The sequence below is a fragment of the Brachycentrus maculatus genome, unplaced genomic scaffold (genome assembly GCF_059751285.1).
Source record: "Brachycentrus maculatus isolate JH-2025_06_01 unplaced genomic scaffold, ASM5975128v1 h1tg000328l, whole genome shotgun sequence".
Classification (NCBI taxonomy): Eukaryota; Metazoa; Arthropoda; class Insecta; order Trichoptera; family Brachycentridae; genus Brachycentrus; species Brachycentrus maculatus.
The window spans coordinates 264,484-289,285 of NW_028281077.1; the positions used below are offsets into that span (position 1 = coordinate 264,484).

Below are 24,802 nucleotides of genomic sequence, written 5' to 3' on the forward strand. Positions count from 1 at the left end.
ATTAGTATGGTGTTCTATTCCCTCTGCCTACCCCTGCGGATATCAGCGTGATGGTACGTAACTTAGTTAGTTATTTAGTAATTTGCAATGAGGTGTATTATGAAAAATAACTAAATAAATCAATAAAGCTTTTGACAATGCAGATTTGTATAATTTTCACCAACCATGAGTGAATCTTTGGAGTAAATCACCATTACACATTGTCAAGTGTCTCCGTAAATATACTATCCACTCCGCAGCAGGGGATTATCTTCTTCCTAGTTGTAAATTTATGGGAAATGAAATCCTACAATCCTCTTTGCTCTAAGCCCTCTATCAGCCTCTCGATATTGAACCAATAATCTTCTTTAAATTATTATTGAATTTTCACTTTATTAGCGAGAAAGATATAAATGATTAAATATTAAAAGAAAACATTTAAAGTACGTACGTACATGTATATATTATTTTATATTGCCAAATTAGTGACAGGCACCGTGGCATATTTAAGTATACACTCGACTGCGAAATTACCGTCACGGGTTCGATTTCCAACAGTTGCAAAATGAATTTAAGAAAGATTTATTTTCAATTGGTATGGGTGTTTGTGATGTATTTTTCACATAAACCTTCCCTATCCTTCTTACTGTGTGTTTGAGTCTTGTCTGTGGGAAGTTTATTTACATTTGAAAAATTGCAAAGTATAAAAACAATTGATTTCCTTAAAACATCGTATTTATACTGAAGATAATGTAATTATGTGCATTTAGCTACCGTGCTAAGGGTCCCGGGTTCGATCCACAGGTGAAGCAGGGTCAAAATAAATATTAGTGATTTTCACTCTAATTACTCAGAACTGGTACCCGAAGCGCAATATTAATGACCTTGCCTGTACGTAAGTAATTATCAAGATAACAAAGCGTCAGTATAATGCAGTGCTCTATGCACCATTGGGTCAAAATAAATACTGATATTAGTGATTATAACTCTAATATTTTGGAACAAACAGTAAAAATACTTATTAAAAATAATAATTACAAATTTAAAAAGATACAGAAATAAATATGTAAAGGATAAAAAGTTCAGACACATATTTAACCATACGTGTTATATATAAAAGAGTCATTTAAAATAGTAAAGACGGATTGTAGGCCCTGTTATTAAATTATTTGACATAGGAATCATTAAACTTACTAATTTATCCCAGTTTAAGCATCAATAATATACTTCATAAGCACTTTTTTCATATCAAAATCTATAGAGATATGTAAAAATAAAGGAAATATTGTAATCAAAATTATTCATTAAAATTATTACACATTATCGATTATAAGACGTTATTTTCTGACCTAAAATCGTTCTCCGTCATTAATTATTTCAAAATATGGTACAGCTGAAAATAATGATACAAAAATTGTATGCTTTATAAAACATTACGGAACAAATTTAATGTATTTTATGTCACAAAAAGAATTCGTATATCATTAAAATAATATAAACTCCATTATAAATAACCCACGAAAGCTTTCAATTCAAAGAGACTAGGGAAACAGGATAAACCTAAAGGTACGTACCGCTACGCGGTCATTTTGGCGCTTAATTATTTTTTCAGCGCTCTTTGAAAAGCTACCATACTTACCTCAACGTACACAAAATGAGAAGCTTTTATCTCCCTTGTATCCGTACGGGGCGTATCTTACTTAAAAGATTACAGTGAATAATGAAAAATGTTACCCGACTTGCCCTTAACATTTAAGCAACCCCGGACTAAAGACAGCGTAATGAAGCCGGGACCTAACGAAATGTGAGAAGTGTTTTTTTTAGTTCATAATTTACAAGTATTATCGTCACGCCGTTTCACCGCGGGAGTATACAGCGAGGATAAAACTCCAACACACGTATTTTCTGAAGATGACTCACACATATCAAATAATTTGTTGCGAGGTTGGTTGGAAAAGGCTATTTCTGTTTATTACTTTTTGTAACCTCTAATTATATGTATATATAAATATATATATATATATATATATATATATATATATATATATATATATTTATATATATATATATATATATATATATATATATATATATATATATATATATATATATATATATATATATATATATATATATATATATATATATATATATATATATATATATATATATATATATATATATTTATATATACATATAATTAGAGGTTACAAAAAGTAATAAACAGAAATAGCCTTTTCCAACCAACCTCGCAACAAATTATTTGATATGTGTGAGTCATCTTCAGAAAATACGTGTGTTGGAGTTTTATCCTCGCTGTATACTCCCGCGGTGAAACGGCGTGACGATAATACTTGTAAATTATGAACTAAAAAAAACACTTCTCACATTTCGTTAGGTCCCGGCTTCATTACGCTGTCTTTAGTCCGGGGTTGCTTAAATGTTAAGGGCAAGTCGGGTAACATTTTTCATTATTCACTGTAATCTTTTAAGTAAGATACGCCCCGTACGGATACAAGGGAGATAAAAGCTTCTCATTTTGTGTACGTTGAGGTAAGTATGGTAGCTTTTCAAAGAGCGCTGAAAAAATAATTAAGCGCCAAAATGACCGCGTAGCGGTACGTACCTTTAGGTTTATCCTGTTTCCCTAGTCTCTTTGAATTGAAAGCTTTCGTGGGTTATTTATAATGGAGTTTATATTATTTTAATGATATACGAATTCTTTTTGTGACATAAAATACATTAAATTTGTTCCGTAATGTTTTATAAAGCATACAATTTTTGTATCATTATTTTCAGCTGTACCATATTTTGAAATAATTAATGACGGAGAACGATTTTAGGTCAGAAAATAACGTCTTATAATCGATAATGTGTAATAATTTTAATGAATAATTTTGATTACAATATTTCCTTTATTTTTACATATCTCTATAGATTTTGATATGAAAAAAGTGCTTATGAAGTATATTATTGATGCTTAAACTGGGATAAATTAGTAAGTTTAATGATTCCTATGTCAAATAATTTAATAACAGGGCCTACAATCCGTCTTTACTATTTTAAATGACTCTTTTATATATAACACGTATGGTTAAATATGTGTCTGAACTTTTTATCCTTTACATATTTATTTCTGTATCTTTTTAAATTTGTAATTATTATTTTTAATAAGTATTTTTACTGTTTGTTCCAAAATATTAGAGTTATAATCACTAATATCAGTATTTATTTTGACCCAATGGTGCATAGAGCACTGCATTATACTGACGCTTTGTTATCTTGATAATTACTTACGTACAGGCAAGGTCATTAATATTGCGCTTCGGGTACCAGTTCTGAGTAATTAGAGTGAAAATCACTAATATTTATTTTGACCCTGCTTCACCTGTGGATCGAACCCGGGACCCTTAGCACGGTAGCTAAATGCACATAATTACATTATCTTCAGTATAAATACGATGTTTTAAGGAAATCAATTGTTTTTATACTTTGCAATTTTTCAAATGTAAATAAACTTCCCACAGACAAGACTCAAACACACAGTAAGAAGGATAGGGAAGGTTTATGTGAAAAATACATCACAAACACCCATACCAATTGAAAATAAATCTTTCTTAAATTCATTTTGCAACTGTTGGAAATCGAACCCGTGACGGTAATTTCGCAGTCGAGTGTATACTTAAATATGCCACGGTGCCTGTCACTAATTTGGCAATATAAAATAATATATACATGTACGTACGTACTTTAAATGTTTTCTTTTAATATTTAATCATTTATATCTTTCTCGCTAATAAAGTGAAAATTCAATAATAATTTAAAGAAGATTATTGGTTCAATATCGAGAGGCTGATAGAGGGCTTAGAGCAAAGAGGATTGTAGGATTTCATTTCCCATAAATTTACAACTAGGAAGAAGATAATCCCCTGCTGCGGAGTGGATAGTATATTTACGGAGACACTTGACAATGTGTAATGGTGATTTACTCCAAAGATTCACTCATGGTTGGTGAAAATTATACAAATCTGCATTGTCAAAAGCTTTATTGATTTATTTAGTTATTTTTCATAATACACCTCATTGCAAATTACTAAATAACTAACTAAGTTACGTACCATCACGCTGATATCCGCAGGGGTAGGCAGAGGGAATAGAACACCATACTAATCTGTCTTTGAAACTATTTTCACCTCTTTCATATTCACGCATCTCCTCATACATACCCACCGATTATTCCGACTCTTGACCTGACCGCTTTCAAGTATTTGAAATACTTGATCATGCCTAATTTTCCTCGTCTTCGTCTGCTTACATTACCAACCACATTATCCACATAACTTTGTTTTACTTTTTTTCTTCACTCATCAATTTTTAGTTTTTTATCTTTTCTTTTAATCCTCATCCCCTCATTAATCTTCTGTATCAAAATTACCTTTACATGTCATGTTCTTTTTAGTACTGTTGAAATTAAATTCATTTGTACAAAAGTACATAATGAATTTAATTTCAACAGTCCTGTCTCTCTTTATTTACTATTTTTAATTTGAGTAAATACCACTGTTTCTTAAAATCTATCGCAAAACGTGTTTTGATGCATTACTAAGTAAAACACAAATTAAAAATTAATAGGTTTTACCACAAAGTGACTCCCGAATCAATTATTGAAATTAATTTTCTGTCTCACAATTTTCTGTAAGTACATGCCATATTCCTCTTTCTCTTTTTTCTTTTCTTTTTATTTATTAGAAAACTAACAGAACATTTACAAAAGTAACAAAAGATGACAAAAAAAATTAAAGTTCAAATTCCAATAAGAGGTTTTTGTTTTAAAATAATCTTTTATTAAACTGTCGTGTAAATAAGTTAAACTATATAATATTACAACTTACATTTCTTGATCAAATAGACATCATCAATATTTCCCTAAAACGTTTTAAAAGAAATTGTGCCTATTTGATTAGGCATTTCATTGAATTTATCCATACCCATTGATACAATGTACTGTTAAAAATTTATATTCAGGCCATACTGCTTGATTGATTCTATCGTTTCCAAATATCGAAAGACAGACATTGGCATTTCTTTAATTAGAATTTCCACTTATCAGCCCAGAAGCTGCGTAACAACCGATTTGTCAAGAAAAGGCCGATTGTTCGACTCGTGTAATTAATTATAACAAGTCGAGTCAATTTAATTATCTGCCATCAATTAATTAAACTCTGCCTGATGACCGACATCCATCTTTTGAATTACATCACAGCGATTTGGTCATCCAGGACTCTCCATATGGCCGGGCTCCAACTATCTCGAAAGAATCTGAAGTTTGCGGATTTGGTTCGGTAGCTGGTAGGCGGAGGATTTATCAGAGGGTTGTTTTGGATTTTAAAAGGGATTCCAGTTTATTTATGGGTCTAAGGGTTGCGTGTTTGATCCGTCTTGTCCCGATTAATATTCATTGCTCCGTGACGAACGATAATTCGTACGGCGTGTTAGCTATTCAACCAGCAACACATACATATGAATTTAACCAGTGTTAAAATGGAAATTATTTGAATACTACATACAAATTTCTTGTTCTTTTTATGTTCATATTATAATTAAAATAAAATTGTAAAGTAACAACATTTTTAAACAAATCCGAATCATTACATTAAGCGACGTAAGAATTAAATTATATTCTATATTTGTATGTATACGAGTTATTTTTAGTGGTTTGTTTGTCACTCAAACCAGCTTATGACAGATTATGAGACCTGTAAGTACCCAGGCTTCCATATTTTCCTTCATCTGTGTTGAGAAGTCAAAAATGTAAAAAACTGTTAATGTTTGCTTAATATCTTCAATCTCCTTCAGTCACCGATTACTTAGAAATTTTCACACTAATTTACATTTAACTGGTGTTTTTTACCTGTAACAGATAAAACATGTTTTTTTCCGAAATGGAAGCGCCTTTCTCAAACTGAATAGCAATCTGTTAAACTTAATAACAGCACACGCAAAACTAAAAAAAAATATTGGCGAACAGCGTGCTTTTGCAGTCTTTCCGTTTTTCACAATTCGAACATCATTTTACCGCATATTCGTCAGAGAGACCGCATTTTGACTGCATTCACTCTACTTTCATCCTTCTTTTGCCAACTTTATGCACTAGATTTGGTACCAGAACATAATCAGAAACAATAATAAAAAAACAACATTAATTAATTCGGCAGTCACCTTGTTTTAAAATCTATATATTTTATGTTTTACTTAGTAAATGCAACTATTAGTTGTTTTTATTAAGGTGATAGTGGTATTTACTAGGTGAAACTTAAATTTTTAAAAAAAAAACATTTCAGCAATTATCGCAAAACATTATATTTCTGATTTTTTCAACCATTTACTTTGTACTTTCAAAGTAGATGCAGATGATTGAACATCAATAACACGATTTAATACTAGCTATTATCTAGTGCAGTCCCTAGAGTTGTATTCCAAAGTTACTCCCTAAATGCAGTCCAGCGCAGTTCAAACAAACATAATTAACAGGAAGTACCTAACTATAAGTGTAAATCTCCCAAGACAAGTTCCTACTTCAAGAAGATTGGTAATGACTGCTTTGGACACGACCACTCGAGGGAAACCAGCCAACTTACCCCGGGAATGAGTACTTTGTGGATGCATCCTCTGTAATACTGCATGATATTTTATCATTCGTCTAATAAATAGGTTCTCGAAATTAAAAACTAAGAACTTTACATATATAAAGCAATATCACGTTTTTTATGTTATAATTGTTAAATCAATCATAGATTTTTTGAGTCTACTAAGTTGTATTTTATTGTTAAAAACATTTAAAAATTAATTTTATGACAATTGTTTCGCCTAGTAATGACAATTTAAAATTAATGTGAAGATTGATATTTAGCTATATAAGGACCGTCAGTCTATTTCAATTATTTTTTTATGTATCATAAAACTTGATTTTTCAGGAGATCGTTTTTAAAGTTTAAAAATATAATAAAATGTATTGCAAAAATGTATCAACCCACTTATTGAACCTTTAACTGTGCAACAGATCTTTTTTAGGCAAAATCTGAATGTTTTTTTATCCATTTGAAAAATATTTAGTATATTCAAAAAAATAATTAAACAATACCTTATATTCAAAATACAAAAACAACACATTCTACCTTGTAGCGAGAAAAAAATATATGCCGCTTTTGCTGGGATATAGTACATTTTCTGGGCATTCCGAAAACATGCACAACTGAAAATTTACGATTTTTTATATATGACGTTGTTGAAAGGAGTGAGCGATATGTCCTTCGAAATGAGTTCCAGTCGAGTGCTCGGCGACAGAGTAGTTCGGCTCGTCCGCGTCTTTACTGTTAGTTCGCCGATATCTTACACGCCAGTAGAGGGTCTAGAGTCCAGAAATCAAGGGTGTTAGAAGGTGGTTGTAACCGTAAATAAAACTTATCCCGGAGTAATAGAACCGGAAGGGAGGGGGTGACGTAGCGTCCCGGGGGCTAAACTTCCGCCGCGTAAGTGAAAACCTGATCCAAAGAGGACTTGATACAACATTTTGTTTATGGTACCGTTTAAGTTCCAATTTGTCCTACGCCACTTTCGAGTTTCGATTTATTTTGTTTCTTGTTTAGCTGAGTTTCGATTTTCAAAAGTGAGTATTTCGCCACTGAAAAAGAAGTCTATTCCAAAAGTTGAGGCGTCACTTCGATTCGTTGTATTTATTGGTTTTTGTTATTTATTGGCTAGGCATTCACTTTGTGGTATGACATGATTAAATTAAAAAGAAACACTTGTTTTTTACCCTTTGAGTTTTATATTTTATTACTAGTTTCAGAAGCGACAGGTTTAAAATTAATGTTTATTAAACATTACACGCATTTTGTGGTCAGCGCGCTGGGCTACCGAACATTAGGTCCCGGGTTTGATTCCCAGGGGGGAGTCAAATAAATATATGTGATTTTTTCACTCTAATATTTATTCAATGACTGGACTGATACTTAGGGCGGAGGGCTGATCACCTTTCCTTCATGTGTTAACGATCAAGATAACACTGCGTTTATATGATGCAGTTTCCTATCCACCATTGGGTTGCAGATAAGGGTTTGCAGAAGAAACATTACATTTATACTTGTAGATGGAAGCATCCATGGCTTGAAAAAAGTAAACAAGTGTTGATTTATAATTTTATTGGTTTTTCATGTAAAGATTTTCACATTCGTACATACTTAGGTGCATACTTACAATACCTAATTATGTACATAATTTGTACATAATTTAGTATTTTTTTGAAACATCTGTTTTTAAATTATTTTTTTAATTTCCTGAATTATTCTCATCATTGACTTTCCGTTTGGATGTTTTTTTTTTCATAAGGCGAGTTTTAATTTTCCAAAATGTATATATTTCACCACATGAAAAAGTATAAAAATATGTTTATAATTGATATACTTTGTTAAGCTGTTTGAGGCAATAATTCACGTTAATTATCTTTATGTATTATTTTCATTATTGGGATTTTCATATGCAGATTTTTTACATACATACTCATATTACCTTTTTTTAACCGTTATCAATACTTTCAATGATAAAATAAATTTAGGTGACATTTTTTAAAATTTCTATGGGCTATTTTCTGTACACAGATATATTATAATCATTTGGATCGAGAAAAAAACTATCCTATAATCATTCCAATAAATTTCTGGCGTTTACTAACGTCCTTATTCCTTGGCGCGTTTTATGTTGAAATTCAACTGGCAGTTTCTTCACCATTGAAAAGGTTCCATAATTACATTCATGGTGTATTACAGTGATAAAGATATCTCAAAAGGACACGAATGTCTTTATTGAAATCTTTTAAAACATACAAATAAGATTTTCATCGACTTTTGTACACATATCATTGAGTGATATTTTTACGTGTTCGTAAATAAATGCTGAATTTCTCTCGGGGTGAATTTCTCTTTTCCCAACCCCAATATAAAGTTGAAATCACCCTCTTGGTAATATGGTATACTATACAGATTGCAACACAAATCACTCGGTGGGACAAGTTCGACTTCATGTCTTTCAGGTTACGTCGAGGAAGGCCGCGAATTAATTCTGTCTCCATAAAACCCACACGTGTCTCTCCATCTGTCTTCTCCCCGCAGTGGACAACCCTGCCTGACTAATAGCAGGGTTCAACCGAACCAAGTACAGAGATACCCCCGTACACGGTGCCACGTAATGAGAAATGAAAAATGATTATAAAAAAAAAATATTCCCGGCTATACAAAATTGTTTGAACTTTCATTAAAAAAATATTAATTGAACTATGCATTGACTCATTTTTAACCGATCTTGGACCATTTTGAAAATACTTCTTCCGTTTTAAAATGTGAATATGATGAGACTTCATCTCAAGATGTTCCTTATTTAAAATATATGTGGATAGGTAAAATTTTTGAAAAAGAAAGTTTCAAATTGAAAATAGAATAAATGCAGTTGACAAAAGTTGATACGGCTATTGGACATAAAGTTCTATCTAGTGTTGAATCATTTAGAAAATATGACCAGAGGAATAAGACAAATATATATATATATATATATATATATATATATATATATATATATATATATATATATATATATATATATATATATATATATATATATATATATATATATATATATATATATACAATATATATATACATATATATATATATATATATATATATATATATATATATATATATATATATATATATATATATATATATATATATGTGTGTGTGTGTGTGTGTGTGTGTGTGTGTGTGAATGAACTACAGTGACAAATCTTGATTGATATAAGATATTGAATTCATTTTATCTATGGTATTGTATTATATTGTATTGACTATTTCTTAAAATCTCATGTAAAAAACCGTTCTAAACATTTATTTTGGGTAGTAACTTTTAAAAAATATATAAATAGTCGTTATTTATGTATGGTAAAACACGAGTTTTTACTTAAAAATTCATTATTTTTGCAAAAATATAAAAGTCTATGTTTTTGTTAAATTCTATATTTTTTAACCGTGGAATATTTGGGTATGAACAAGATTGATAGGTATGGAAAGCGAATTCATCCGTAATACATATATTTAATTTACGTTATTATACCATACTTGAAATCAACATATGTACGTAGAAATACTTATGTTGCATTAACACCGTTTCTTCAAACCATCCCTTGAATTATAATTTTTTTATTATAAGGTATTAAACTCATTGTGGAACTAACTTTTTCCTTTTTGAAGTATTTAAGTGTGTGTTATGCGAGGCATCACTTTATTATCAGTTATCAAATATCTTAATTTTGTCTTTGCATAGGTAATGCATATTTTGTATACATGACTGTTACGCAAAATTCGTGAACTGAGATTTCAAATTACAGTGTGTGAACAACGGTCAGAGTCAGATATTAAAAATTATTATTGTTTTTTAAACCAATGTCCAAAACTTTTGCTACATCTTGTATAAGTAGTTAGTACAGTAAGATAAGTTGGAAGGCGATAGTAGGGGAGGACTTGATAGGAGAATGGTTACAGAGAGATTAGACCGTTCTCTTTGATAAGGCTATTTTTGTTTAGAGATGCCTTCTTCAGCAATTATTTATTTACGTCTGCAATGTTTTGTGGTTTATAGGTAGTCCATTCTTTCATTACAAGATAATCATTTTAGGTCACCATTAACTTGAAATGATATATGAAATATGTGAATACCTACTATATTCTGTATTAATGGTCTTAATAAATAACCATCACGTTGTTTCTCCACAGGGGTAGGCAGAGAGAATAGAACGCCACAGCAATCTGTTTTTTCAAACAATTTTAGCCTTTTCCACATTCTAGCATCTCATCATATCTTACCTCCTTACCTGGCCACATTTAAGCAATTGAAATAATTAATCATGCCAAGTTTTCTTCGGTCTTCCTCTGCTTCCATTTTCAACTAAATTAACCTCATCAATATATATTGCTGTTCTTTCTTTACTAATTTGTTCCACATTTCCACCATTCCAGCACTTAAATTTCAAAATTTTCTCGATAATACTTCCCTCAACCTTGCATTATTTCTTTATATCACCATCAAAACACGTCTCTCATTTTAACTGCATTCAGTCTACTTTCATCCTTATTTTGCAATTTTAATGCTTCACTTCGATACATGAGGGTTGGAACTAGGACTCTGTTTAAAACCACGTTCCTACCAGTTTAGCCAATACGTTTTTTTGTTTGCTTTTCAAAAATATTCAATGAAAATATATACACATATATGTGTATACTTATTTTAAATATATACATGTATACATGTATATAATATATACATGTATACATGTATATAATATTTACATGTATATAATATTTCTTCTTATTTTTATGATCCAATGCGATGCCCTACACACCATTTAGGCTCGGATTAGGATCAAAAAAAGTTACGAGTCACTGAGTTTAAAATAAATTAAAATGCCTAACAGATAAACGAAAAGAATCTACAAATTTTGTGTTTAAATTGTGTAGAACATGCCCGTTTTAGCGCCAGGCTGCATCGGGGGGTAGGGGGTAGGAAAGCCGCGGGAAAGCTCGGAGGCCAGATAAAGCCAAGCTCTACTTTAATACCGCAAAGTTAATATTTTCCGTTTCCGAGACAATGGACGACAAGTAGGAGCAATGAAGAACAAGTCAAAATAAAAGGCGCCCTCCTACCGGATTTTGTTTGGTTGATTTTTCCACTTTGAGGTCCAGAGCAAATCCAGTTACGCGAATGGTCCCTCTCCGAATGGGGTTATGCTTTACTTTCGGATAATGCACTGTACAAACTGATGCGATTCCTGCATTATTTATTATTCTTTCAGCTTATTTGTTCTATTTGAGGATATATACACATATATATATATATATATATATATATATATATATATATATATATATATATATATATATATATATATATATATATATATATATATATATATATATATATATATATATATATATATATATATATATATATATATATATATATATATATATATATATATATATATATATATATATATATATATATATATATATATGTATATATATATATATATATATATATATATATATATATATATATATATATATATATATATATATATATATATATATATATATATATATATATATATATATATATATATATATATATATATATATATATATATATATATATTTAATGAAAATGGAATTTTATAAATTAAACGCCGAATCTAGTAATAATAATAACAATTAACTGACATTTAGGAAAATATAAAATCAACTGTTCCGTCTACATTCATTAAAATAAAGTAATTAATTAAAATAATATCATTAAAAAAATAATAAATTTTGTTATAAACAGTAAACTTTAAATCGCCTCTTGTTACATTTTAGTATTTTTTCTTTAATCAGACACCGACAAATAAAACAACATATTAAAATTTATATTGTAAATATGTTTATGAATTGAAAAAAACCCGTATTTAAACCCGCATTCATTCTTTATTTATTTATATTTAATATTAAAAAAATCCCCTTCACACACCGTACACTGCATTTGAGCATTTCATTCTCAGTTCACATAACGCTCACGTCAATTATCAGTTGTTCATGTTTTCGTAATTCTTAGAAAATCTACTATATTCCAGCAAAAACGTCATATTTTTAACTTAATATTTACCCACTTTAGGGCAGAAAGTGTTGTTTTTGCATTTTGAAGAAAATGTATTGTTTAATATTTTTTTTAAATATACTTAATATTTTTCAAATGGAGAAAAAACCTTCAGGTTTTACCTAAAAAAATTGTTTGCACAGTAAAAAGTTCAATAAGTGTCTCAATATTTATTTTTAATACATTGTATTATATGGCATATTTTGAACTAAATATTTATCCGCTACAGGGCAGAAAGTAATGTTTTGTAGTCAGTTAAAAGTTCAATTAGTGGCTTGATATTTATTTTTAATACATTTTATTATATTCTTTAACTTTAAAATCGATTTCCTGAAAAATCAGTTTTATTTTTTAATATATGACGTTGTTGAAAGGAGTGAGCGATATGTATGTAGAAACAGTAGATCTTGAAACAAGAAACTGAACTTTTGTAATCTTTGTGCATTTGCGGAAGGAAATTCACTTTATGTTGCAAGCTGGAATTTCATTTTTCATTTTATTATTCTATCCGTTAGCTGGTGTAAAAGGCATTGCATTAAATCAACGCAGTCTTTTTTAATAACTTATCATTTGAAGAAAATATCAGTCTTGCACTTCAAGTATCAATTCGGGGTAAAATAACATCTCATTAGTATAGGAGTAAAAATATGAATTGATCTTGAAGTCTCTAGCATGATAGCCAAACGTTTTAACCACTATAGTGGTTAAAACGTGGGGGTATACCCCAAAGTTAGATTATTAAACCGATGGGATATTATCAAATTACCATAACGATTACATTATTTTAAACTTTGAAACTGTTATTTGAATTTAAGAGATTTGCATAATTTACAGGACAAGCAAAAAACATAACGTATTCATAAACAGTTATATCATTGACTGTTAAATGACTTGGCATCATCTTATCAATCAGGCTTCCGTGAGAGGCTGATGAAAGGCTTAATCCTCATAATCAAATACATTCTGGAGTACAGATCGATGAACATTGATGCCCAGTATTGAAATTGCGTGTACCGTCGACTTGGCATCTTTTTTACAAATTCAACGTTATTTTTAGAGTGTTCTGAAAAAAAAACAATATAACGTTATTTAAAATGTTATTTTCTGTAAACATAATATGGTTGGCTAAGTATTTCACCCGACGCTCAGTCACCCTGGAATAAACGGTTATTATTATTATTACATACGCTTCAAGTATAAGCGTTATTACGGAACAATGTATAATAATTTCCCTCCATTCCGTAATATTCATAACATCGAAATAATAGTAATCCATATACATGTTGGACTACGCGCGACATCAGTCCTGATTAAACGAAAACACTGTTGCCAGGTCTCATTACAAATATTATCCTTTGAGGGCCTACCCTACCCGGTACCCACCCTCCCGCCGTGTTGCCAGCTCGTAATAACAATTAGATGTGATTAAAATTATACAAGGAACACTAAGCAAGGCCGCCATGGCTGAAAGCTTCATCACAGAGGAGCTTCAGACAACCTACTCTTGTTAAGCTATATTGAAATGTTGACTTTCTTAGATACTGTTTGAAATAAGCTGTAATTTAGTACTGTCTGAAATAACTTATCATGGGTACTTTACAAATAATTTATATATCCTTTTTCCACAATTTTTTGAGTATTTTCCAAATCCCTTTTTACAAATTTGGGTTTCTCCATTTACAAAATATTTTTATGTTTCGACATCTTGACTTTCCCAAATCAAGCATAGATACTGCCCAAAACCCAAATATTTATAGACATGAGAATAATATAATATATGTGTTAGTTTTAGTTGTACATGTTTTCGGAATGCCCAGAAAATGTACTATATCTCAGCAAAAGAGGCATATTTTTAACTTAATATTTACCCGCTACAGGGCAAAAAGTGTTGTTTTTGCATTTTGAAGAAAAGGTATTGTTGAATTATTTTTTTAAATAAACTAAATATTTTCCAAATGGAGGAAAAACCTTCAGGTTTTACCTAAAAAGATCTGTTGCACTGTAAAAAGTTCAATACGTAGCTTGATATTTATTTTTAATCTATTGAATTATATTTTTAAACTTAAAAAACTTTCTCCTGAAAAATCAAGTTTTTTTATTTATGACGTTATTGAAAGAAGTGAGCGACATATTAAAGCGTTTACTGAAATAGCCTATTACAGGTCTTGAATTCTATAAATACCCAGACTTCCTTATTATTCTTCATGTAGGCATACAAAGATGTCAAAATTTAAAAAATATTTACAACGTTTTGAGTGTGTCCAAATATTTGTTAACAAATCTGAACTTTCTCCAATTATAGGAGTTATTTTTCATCTTTTTTTTGACATATCATCAAAGATGAAGAAGAATATGGTGAGATGAAAAGAAACTTTTTACTGAGCAGAAACTCTTTTATTAGTGTGTGAGGTCCGAATCCTGGATAAAAATCACATACATGAGAAACGCCAGTGAAATATCAACGGTCGTCAGCCCCGTAAATGCTCAGACTTCCATATTCTTCTTCATCTTTGATGAGATGTCAAAAAAAGAATATTTAAAAAAAAAAAAAAAATATATATATATATATATATATATATATATATATATATATATATATATATATATATATATAAATATATATATATATATATATATATAAAAATATATATATATTTATATATATATATATATATATATATATATATATATATATATATATATATATATATATATATATATATATATATATATATATATATATATATATATATATATATATATAACTAAATTTGTGTACAATGATTTGGACAATTCATTGACATATTGTAAATTTCACGTTTTATGTAAACAGTTTTAAAAACCACTTTATCTTTGGGATATATCTGAATATATATTTTTTTAAATACTTATGGTATATGTTTTTTTTCTTACAAACTTGTTATTTTTCAAATCAAAACTATTTCCCTTTTTTCAGATAGACCTAAAAAACTTATATAAAAAAATATGGCAGATTTAGAGCCGAACTTGTAACTTCAATCAAAATTCTAAGCAGTACAAATCGTACCCTCATTTCAAAACATAATATCACTAAAATGTTTTTTATTGTTTGTCTACAGTTCCTCCTGGCAGACCAGTGATCTATGATGGAAAGAGAAGGGACAGGACCAAGCTGATAGAACCTTACAACGAAGGTTCCGATGTAGTCCTTGTTTGTGAAGTGGATGGGGGTAAGTAATTTTAATATACCAAAAAATAAATGCCTACTTTTACAATATCATAAGAATTTTTAATATCTTAGTTTTTAATTTAAGGGCTAAAAATGTACTTTATTCAATTTATAAATCAAACAAGATGTATCTTGTTACCACACGTTGTTGTGGCCCGGACTGTCTAAATAAGAAAGATTTATAATAGAAAGCACAAATGTCATATTTCGAAATGCTTGTGAACCAATGGAAATATTAAAAAAAAATCATAATAATAAAAAAACATGGAAACAGCAACGCAATCAACCATATTGAAAATGCTAAATGACAGCATCTGTCAAGAAGCTTGCTGATATTGCAGGTGTTGCGTTTACGTTTTACGGATGGCGATCGAAAAATCTGACCAAAAAAGCCGTTTAAAAAAAACATTTTAAGCTGTCACAGGTTATAAAACAAACGCGTATTCAAATGCAAGTTTGCGTCAAAATTTCAAAGCAATTGCTGAATAAATACAGCGATTGCTTTGAAGTTTTAATATTATGAAAAAGTGGAAATTTATATTTAGAGGAAGACCGAAAAGACTTGTCTAGATCATGTATAAGTCGGAATAATCTGCTGGTATGTATGAGGTTATGCGTAAATATGGAAGAGGGTAAGATTGTTTTCAAAGACAGATTAGTGCGGCGTTATTTTTTCTCTGCATACCCCTGCGGAAAGCATCGTAATGGTTAGTAAGTCAGTTACATTTTTATTTATACAAAATAGCTATTATTTTGTTCTTGTAGGATTTTAAATCGCTTCTTGGTGAGATAATCTAGTGACATTAAAAATTTGTCAAATATATAAATTGTATAAAATTAGACATCTGTTTTTTTTGTAAAGTCTTTATTATTAATAAGAAAGTTTTTTTTAACAAACAGTATTTCAATCACTTGTCAATGTTTTTTGTCAAAAGTTTATACTTTACATTTTACTTTTTAAGAAAAACGAAAAAATATCTTCACTTTTTCTAAAAAGTTTAAATATCCGTCAATCTACATTAATAAGGCTTCTTCCTCGGTCAAAGCAATGAAAAAATACAGAACTTTTCCTTATAAAAACACTGCGACGGACGAATTATTTAAAATTTGGGTCCTCCAAGTTATAAGTGAGGCGATATAAAGACAGAAAACACGATAAACGTTTATCGTCGCTTATTTCCCAGCGGGTGGTGAAAATATTCGAGAAGCTTCGAGAGAAAACTTGTTTCAACCAACGCATTCAGGGTAGATTGCACCGAGAAAACTTGGAAGAGGTGTCGTTGCTGAAACTTGGTTATAAAATGCGAATGTCACTTACAGAAATCAATAGCCATATTGAAGAAAAGGGAAAATCTATTTTCCACTCTGTGATATTCTCAACTATGTATTGGATGTAAGATCAAAAGTAATCGTCAAATTTTATTAAATAAATATTTAAATAAATTCTTTATAATATCGTCATTTCCAATAAATATCGGTTTTCTCAACATAGACGAAGAAATTAATTACATAATGCCTTTAACGAGAAGAGTTTTGCTTAAATTTTTCACTCAATGACGCGAAATTATTGTTATTTGAACCATTAAGAGTTATTTATATTTTTTTAAATCGCAACTTAGAAAAATAAGAAAATAGAAGTCTAGGTATTTACAGGGTTTATGACCTATCATAGGGTGGTTACGTTGATCACGTTACTCATGTGCAACATTTACAATTCTTCCCATGATTGACAAGCACACTACTCGAATTTTTGTAACTCCTTCAAATATTATCTCATGATACACTGTACATATGAGTTCACTTGGATTGGGAAAGCTTTTATTTAGTAGAGACCCAATCCAAACAAAGATGTCCCTAGTGAACTCACTTGTAAAGTGTCATGAATATGTAGGAGTTCCAAAAAAAACATTATTGTGGTTCTCAATAATGGGTAGAATAGTGAAAAGTGCAGGTGTGTAAAGTGATCACTTACCAACCAACGACAGTTCATACCTACATATAAATAAAAGTTATAAGTATAAGCCCTGTAAATACCCAGGCTTTTATATTCTTCTTCGTCTATTACATCAAAAATTTAAATATAATCCATACCGGGCCATATTGGAATCCAACCTTAGACTTTTGCATAGTAGCACTTTAGCTCTTCGTTATAACTGTTATAGTACAAAGACAGAGAAGTCAATAATTGTCACCTTGTATGAGGATGAAAATCATATTATAGAAAGTTTACTTTTGCTGCTTCTGTATTAATATTTCATGTAGCACAAGTACTCATGTGTATCGAAGCGAGTACATTATATTATATTACACATCAGCTTGGAAACGGGTTTCTCCAGAAATAAAGTAAAATGGCGGGATATTTTAGTGTTGATGGAGAGTACAAAACTCCGGAATGACCGTTGGCATTGTGCTAAAAATGTGTAATTTCATATAAGTGTGTACGTAACGGCCGAAATACATCGCGCACGTCATCGTTTTTCGATATTAGTCCTTCGGCAGCAACCCTCCCATACATTACGTTCGCAAATGGCTTGCCAGCAATAAACTGGTTATAAATTACCATTCGGAATCTTTACCGCGCCATTTTGTTTTTCGGAACTGCGTCGTTCGAAATTCGGAAACATTGGTTTTATTTGTTTCGAAAGGGGACGATTCAAATATTTGATGGCGCGAACACGCGCGAGGCTGCTAGCACACTGCAGAATTCGGCCTGACCGAATGACCTTAAGCTAAATACATATGTAATGAGTTCAAATACTCATTTTTACATACATATATCATCGTAACATAATATTTGTGAGTACCTGCACGTATTCAGGTTCAAAAAATACTCCACAAAAATAATAATATGTATCGTGTATTCCCGTACTTCATAAACTCGTATACTAGAAAGGCTATATTTACGTTAATTATTTTTCTTTTAGATATGAAAATGAAATATTTGTCTCTTATCATTTACAAAAATACTTTAATTCCATACTATTTCTGTGAGCCTAAGTGGCTCATTATTAGAAATAGTTATCAAACTGTGGTAGAGTGGGTTTGAACCGGGAAACTCTGACTCAAGAGTCCGCGACACTAACCACGGGACCACAACCCGAAACAAATTACTAGAAAAGTTCGGATAATCACTGTATGACAAAATTAAAATACGGAGGTATTAGAAAACAAGGTAAGGCTGAATTCAAATGGAAAAAAATTACAAAGTTGTTATTTTAATTTATAAAATGCAGTTTCACCAATAAATGTCAGTACAAAACTTAAATCTGTTAATTGAAAAGATTAAGAAGAGTTCTTTAAGATGATATGAACATGTGGAGCGAATGGAAAACACATTTTGATACGAAAACTGCTTTCCTTAAACCCGTAGTGCTAATTTAAAAATCTAATTTAGAATAACTTCAAACTTTTTTATCATCAATACATTTAAAAAAACCTTTCATTCGTAATTTTATGATTTACAGAAATATGTATAAAGTGACCAAAAAAATTGTCGCGTGGCTTTGAATTTTGATATATAGCTCACTCCTTTCTACAACGTCATATTTCAAAAAACTTGATTTTTCAGGAGATATTTCGTTTTTAAAGTTTAAAAATATAATTAAAATTAATATCAAGCCACTTTTTGAACTTTTCAATGTGCAACAGATCTTTTTACGTAAAACCGGAATGTTTTTTCTCCATTTGAAAAATATTTAGGATATTTAAAAAAAAATAATTAAACAATACCTTTTCTTCGAAATGCAAAAACAATACTTTCTGCCCTGTAGCGGGTAAATATTAAGTTTAAAAAATGCCACTTTTTTTGTAAATAGTACAATTTCTGGGCATTCCGAAAACAAACTCATATGAAAATTGACTATTTTTTATATTTGACGTTGTTGAAAGGAGTTGAAAGTTTGCTCATTTAATTGTTACTTTTAAAGTTTTTTTTAAAGAATACGTATTTCAAATGTAACCTGGATTTAACGATAATTTATTTGCAATTTATTGAATACTGGTACTTAAAATTTCACGATAACGCGATACGTGCAGCGTGACCAAACAGTTTGTTAATGCGCAGTTTACAATAAACGTACAATATACAATATCTTCTTAAATAATTTTAGCAAATAATAATACTCAAATACAATAACAACGTTTTTGTTCTTTTCTGCAGATTCATTATTCGTATGGGGCGTGCGTAATTTGGCTTTTTAAGGACAAAATTATTTGTACAAATGTAATAAATTTTCCACTCATATCACAACGGCAGCTTATTTACTCGAGTTTATTTTTCCCAGTCGCAAAACAAAACATTCTGTTTTCCCGAAATATTTTTGCGTGTACAAAGTTCTCCATTATTTCTGAATAAGTCAAATCCACGAATTCTTCCATCCAGCGTATTTATTAAACATATTATAGTAGCACGTGTACAAGTATGTAAGTGTATTCCCGCCAATTCATTTACCTTTTTCAACCATTTCGGCGTACAAAAAGAAACAACACGCCATTATTTACAAAGCCGTTTCGCCGAAATTCAAATACGTGTTCCATTTGTGTGCCATTCGTTGAAATTTGAAAAATTAAAAAACATAAGGAACCAAATTCATTACCGGGCCCGCGGTTTACTCCGTGCGTCGCCGAATCGCACACAAAAAAGCATCTAGTAGGCACTAAAATTATAATCCAATACAAAAATGTACAAATCAATCGTTCAAATAATATTTAATTCCAAATCTCATCACTTGACTTTTTTGTAAGGAGCCATCACATTTGAAGTTGCCACAATAAAAAAGATTTTCCACAAAAAATAAAAAGCGGCAATTTGCCAATACAAATTCACAACAAACTAACTAACCATCACGCCGCTTCTCCGCTAGAGTAGGCATAAAGAATAGAACGCCACACCAATCTGTCTTTGCAAATACAATTTCTGCCTCTTCCACATGCATGAATCTTGCATTGCACAATTCATTTTAATCACCATTAACTTGAGATATACATGTGAATACCTACGTACTATATCCTTTATTGGTAGTTTTACTAACTACTTTCTAACTAACCATCACGACGCTTCTCTGCAGAGGTAGACAGAAAGAATAGACCGCCACACCAGTCTGGCAATGCAAACCATCTTCACCTCTTCCATATTTATCGACTCCTCATACATACACACCCGCCGATTATTACGACTTTTGACCTGACCACTTTCGAGTATTTGCAATACTTGACTATGCCAAGTATTCCTTGGTCCTCCTCGGCTCCTATTTATTTTACTGTTTCTTTCATCACTCATTCAATTCACATGCCCTAACCATCTCAACACACCTTTCTTAATTTTATTGATAATGTTTATCCAAGTCTTGTATTATTTCCTTACATATCATTCAAACATCTATCATACATCCTTATGTCGCTTATTTGTCTGAGGGATCGCATTTCTACTGCATTCAGTATATTTTTCGCTATTTTTTTTATTTCTACTATACTTAAACACAATTTTCACAAATTAGTACATTGTCTAAATAACTTGACGATTTTTTTACTGATTCCCATTTTACTCATATTTTGAAACAAAACGCTGCCCAATCCGTCTCTTTTCAGAAACAAATCGACCATTTTTCGCGATACATATCGGTATCCCATTCCGACCGCATACTCTGTAGGATTTTCCAGCGACCCAATGCTCGGACTGTGCCTATTACGTATGCAATAACGCTCCAAGGTATAGGTGGTCCGGTGTTATTTATATTTTAGGGTTTATTCAGTATTCATGGACGTAGTTTAAGCATCCCCGGGTAGTTTGAAACGGGGGTATTTAAGTCGTAAATACAGTGGAAATATATTCAGTACCGTATTAGAGTTTCGGTGCATCTCTCAATGGCTAAACTATACTGAAATTTTTAAAGTTTTATTTATTACAAATTATTTATTTTGCTTTATTGTACGGAGTAGGCAAAATCATTATTTGGATCTTATTTGTGAATAACAGTGAACTTTTGAACAGTGAAAATATAAATAAAATAATGTAATTACAATGACAATAATAATTTATGATAATAAATTGCTCATTTAGTGCTACAATAGCGTAATTCGATTTAGAAATATTCCAGGAGATGCCATTCAGACGTTGTAGCAACAGAAATGGCGCCATTTTAAACATTTTTTTTAAATATACGTCTTGTGATTCAACCAGCTATTTTATTCAGAGCATTAAATCACTAACTTAAATTATTAACAAATTTATAAACCTCAGGACCCGAGTTGAACAGTACGTGCAATTAAATGGATCACTTATAATGGTATGGGCACATAGGACGCAGAGATCTTGAACACATTGTTAACAAAAACATGATCATGATTATGATGGCAATCTTGTCATCATAATCATGATCATGTTTTCATGAACAGTGTCCGTCGGTGGTTGCTTCTCGTTGGAAGGGACATGGTAGAAAGTGAGTTGGTTAAAGTACAGGTGTAATTATTCTATTGTTAAATCCTTATGCTGTAAATTGTTATTGAAATTGTTGAATTGTTATTGTTTCTATTGTATGTGATGTATATAATCTAATAATTAAAAAAAAACAAATAATAATAATAATAATAAAAATTGTATTAACATGTAAGTATTTCGGCTCAACACAGGCCATGCCTAAAGAGCCGTAACACATATAGTAAAAAAAAATATGTATCTATAAAATAAATAAATTAAAAATATATGTACATGTTCCAAAAATTTAACATTTTTTTTTTTAAATCATAATGGATCTTCCTCGAAAGACATCTACTGGAAAACCAAAACATTCTTGGTTGCTACAGAACGATAGGATGATTGGAAGGCGTGGCCTCTCTTATAGTCTACAAAGACGATGAGTTAGGATGGAGCCAGGATGAAGAAGAAATAGATCTTTCAGGATACATTGAATCTATGTTTTGAAAAGTCTTAATTTTAACAGGTGTCGTGAATTCGACCACCTAACCGTTTGTTAGTCTCCAAGGGTGACGTCATCACGACTAGTGATGTTATTTGTAGGGGAGCATAGTCATTCATTCCGTAGAAAAAAGCTAAAGGTTGGAAATTAATTAAGCCCATTAATACCAACATGAAAATATTCACGAAGAAAATAAATCTTGCTCTATTTATCGTAAAATTTGATATATTCGCTTAATATATGACATTTTGTTAATGTTTTATTTTATTTGTACACAAGAGATAAGAAATGCGATTACAAATTGTTCATTAATTTATTTAAAGTGTATATGAATTTTTTTTTTCATATAAATTTGCTTATTTATAACGTTCAGATGATTAACATTATGTAGTACTCTTGATAAAAATTATCACAAAAGAAATATTTCCATCTCAACATAAATGAAGAAGAATGTGGAAGTCTGGGTATTTACAGGGCTTACGAATTGTCCTAGGCTAGAGTGATCACTTTTACACAATCAACATTCACCATTATATCTACAACTGACAACCAAACTACTAAAAATTTTGGAACATTTATGTATGGTATATCCTATAATTGACACTTTCCTTCATATGTGAGTTCTCTACAGTGTGTATGTTCGAGTTGGGTAAGTTTTTTCATTTAGCAGAGACCCGTATGAAATGTATGTAATATTCTTCCAGAATTATTTAACATATAAGGGGACTCTTGAAAACATGATTTTAATTAAGCTTTTAATTTGACAAGTTATTTTATTTATAACATTTTGAGTTTGTCCAAATCCTTGTTCATAAATCTGGGTTTCTCCAACTAGTAGTTAATTTTTTTGACAACTCTCATAAAATAAGATAAAATAATAATATTAATAAAACTACCAAGAGCTAACATATGAAATAACATTTCGAAGATTTCATATAGAATATACAAGTTTCAAAGTTCCAAAAAAAATTAGGAAAATGATTGTCAATCATGGGATGTTCAATATTCGGTCGAATGGTGAATGTTACATGTGTAAAAATATATTGTTTAAAGTGATCACTCAAAATAAGATATCAATATAATTCACTTCTCAGTAGAAAAATCCCGATTTGTGAACATAAATTTTGACACGCGAATATATATTTTTTATCCGTTAACCTTTATTTACTCAGTTTTTTTTATCGCTTCATACATACAACGGGACCTTTTTTAAATCGTGTATCTGATTTGTGTTCAATTGTTTATTAGTGTTTTGAAAAATTAAATAAACAATATTTTCTTCACAAATTATTGTGTTTATTTATCAATAAATTATGAAGACGAATATGTCTTATGATGTGGTTTTCTAAAAAAATTTCCCTTTTTATAAAAATCATTAAAATATTAAAATAATCTTCGTTCTGCTTCGTTTATAATTGTGCTCATTTATGTTAAATAATCCTACTTAATGTAGGCTTATTTCCATTCCACTCGAACAAATTAATATCCAGGTAATTCGAAACAATTAATCCGATATAAATCCATATCTGAAATGTCGCTGGACCTACCGACATTATTATTAATCTTCACCTGCCAGCCAACCGCTCACGCAACAGCCTAGCGATTAATCCAAAGAAAAATTGCCGAAATTAAAACCCGAATTGGTACGGGAATCGCCGATCGTCGCCACTGGCAGCACCGGTACTAATTTAAATTTATCGGCGCCAAGCGAGCCCGCTTCCCGCCTTTTGGCATTATTTGGCGAGAGATTTGTTTCATAAGAGAACGCGGGGAGGTTGGTAATGTATTTCTATGGTGAGTTTCCGATATTTCTATCTGTTCGACTTTATGGGCAATATCTTTTTAAGCCTCATGACTTTTTTACTATCTGTGAAATCCAATAAGGCGATACTTTATGGGGTGCTTCGAACAATTATTTATTTATTTTTTACCATTCAATCGGTTGCTACATTCAATAAATTAT

General features: G+C 30.4%; 1 protein-coding gene across 1 annotated transcript in view; it reads left to right on the plus strand.

The window, feature by feature from the left end:
- The window catches only part of side-IV (sidestep IV transmembrane protein), a 249,963-nt gene that overhangs the window by 131,848 nt on the left and 93,313 nt on the right, over positions 1-24,802 (plus strand). Inside the window, exon 4 of the mRNA XM_088268766.1 lies at positions 15,816-15,926. Coding sequence (XP_088124892.1) covers positions 15,816-15,926 — 111 coding nt within the window. The remainder of the gene's footprint in view (positions 1-15,815; positions 15,927-24,802) is intronic.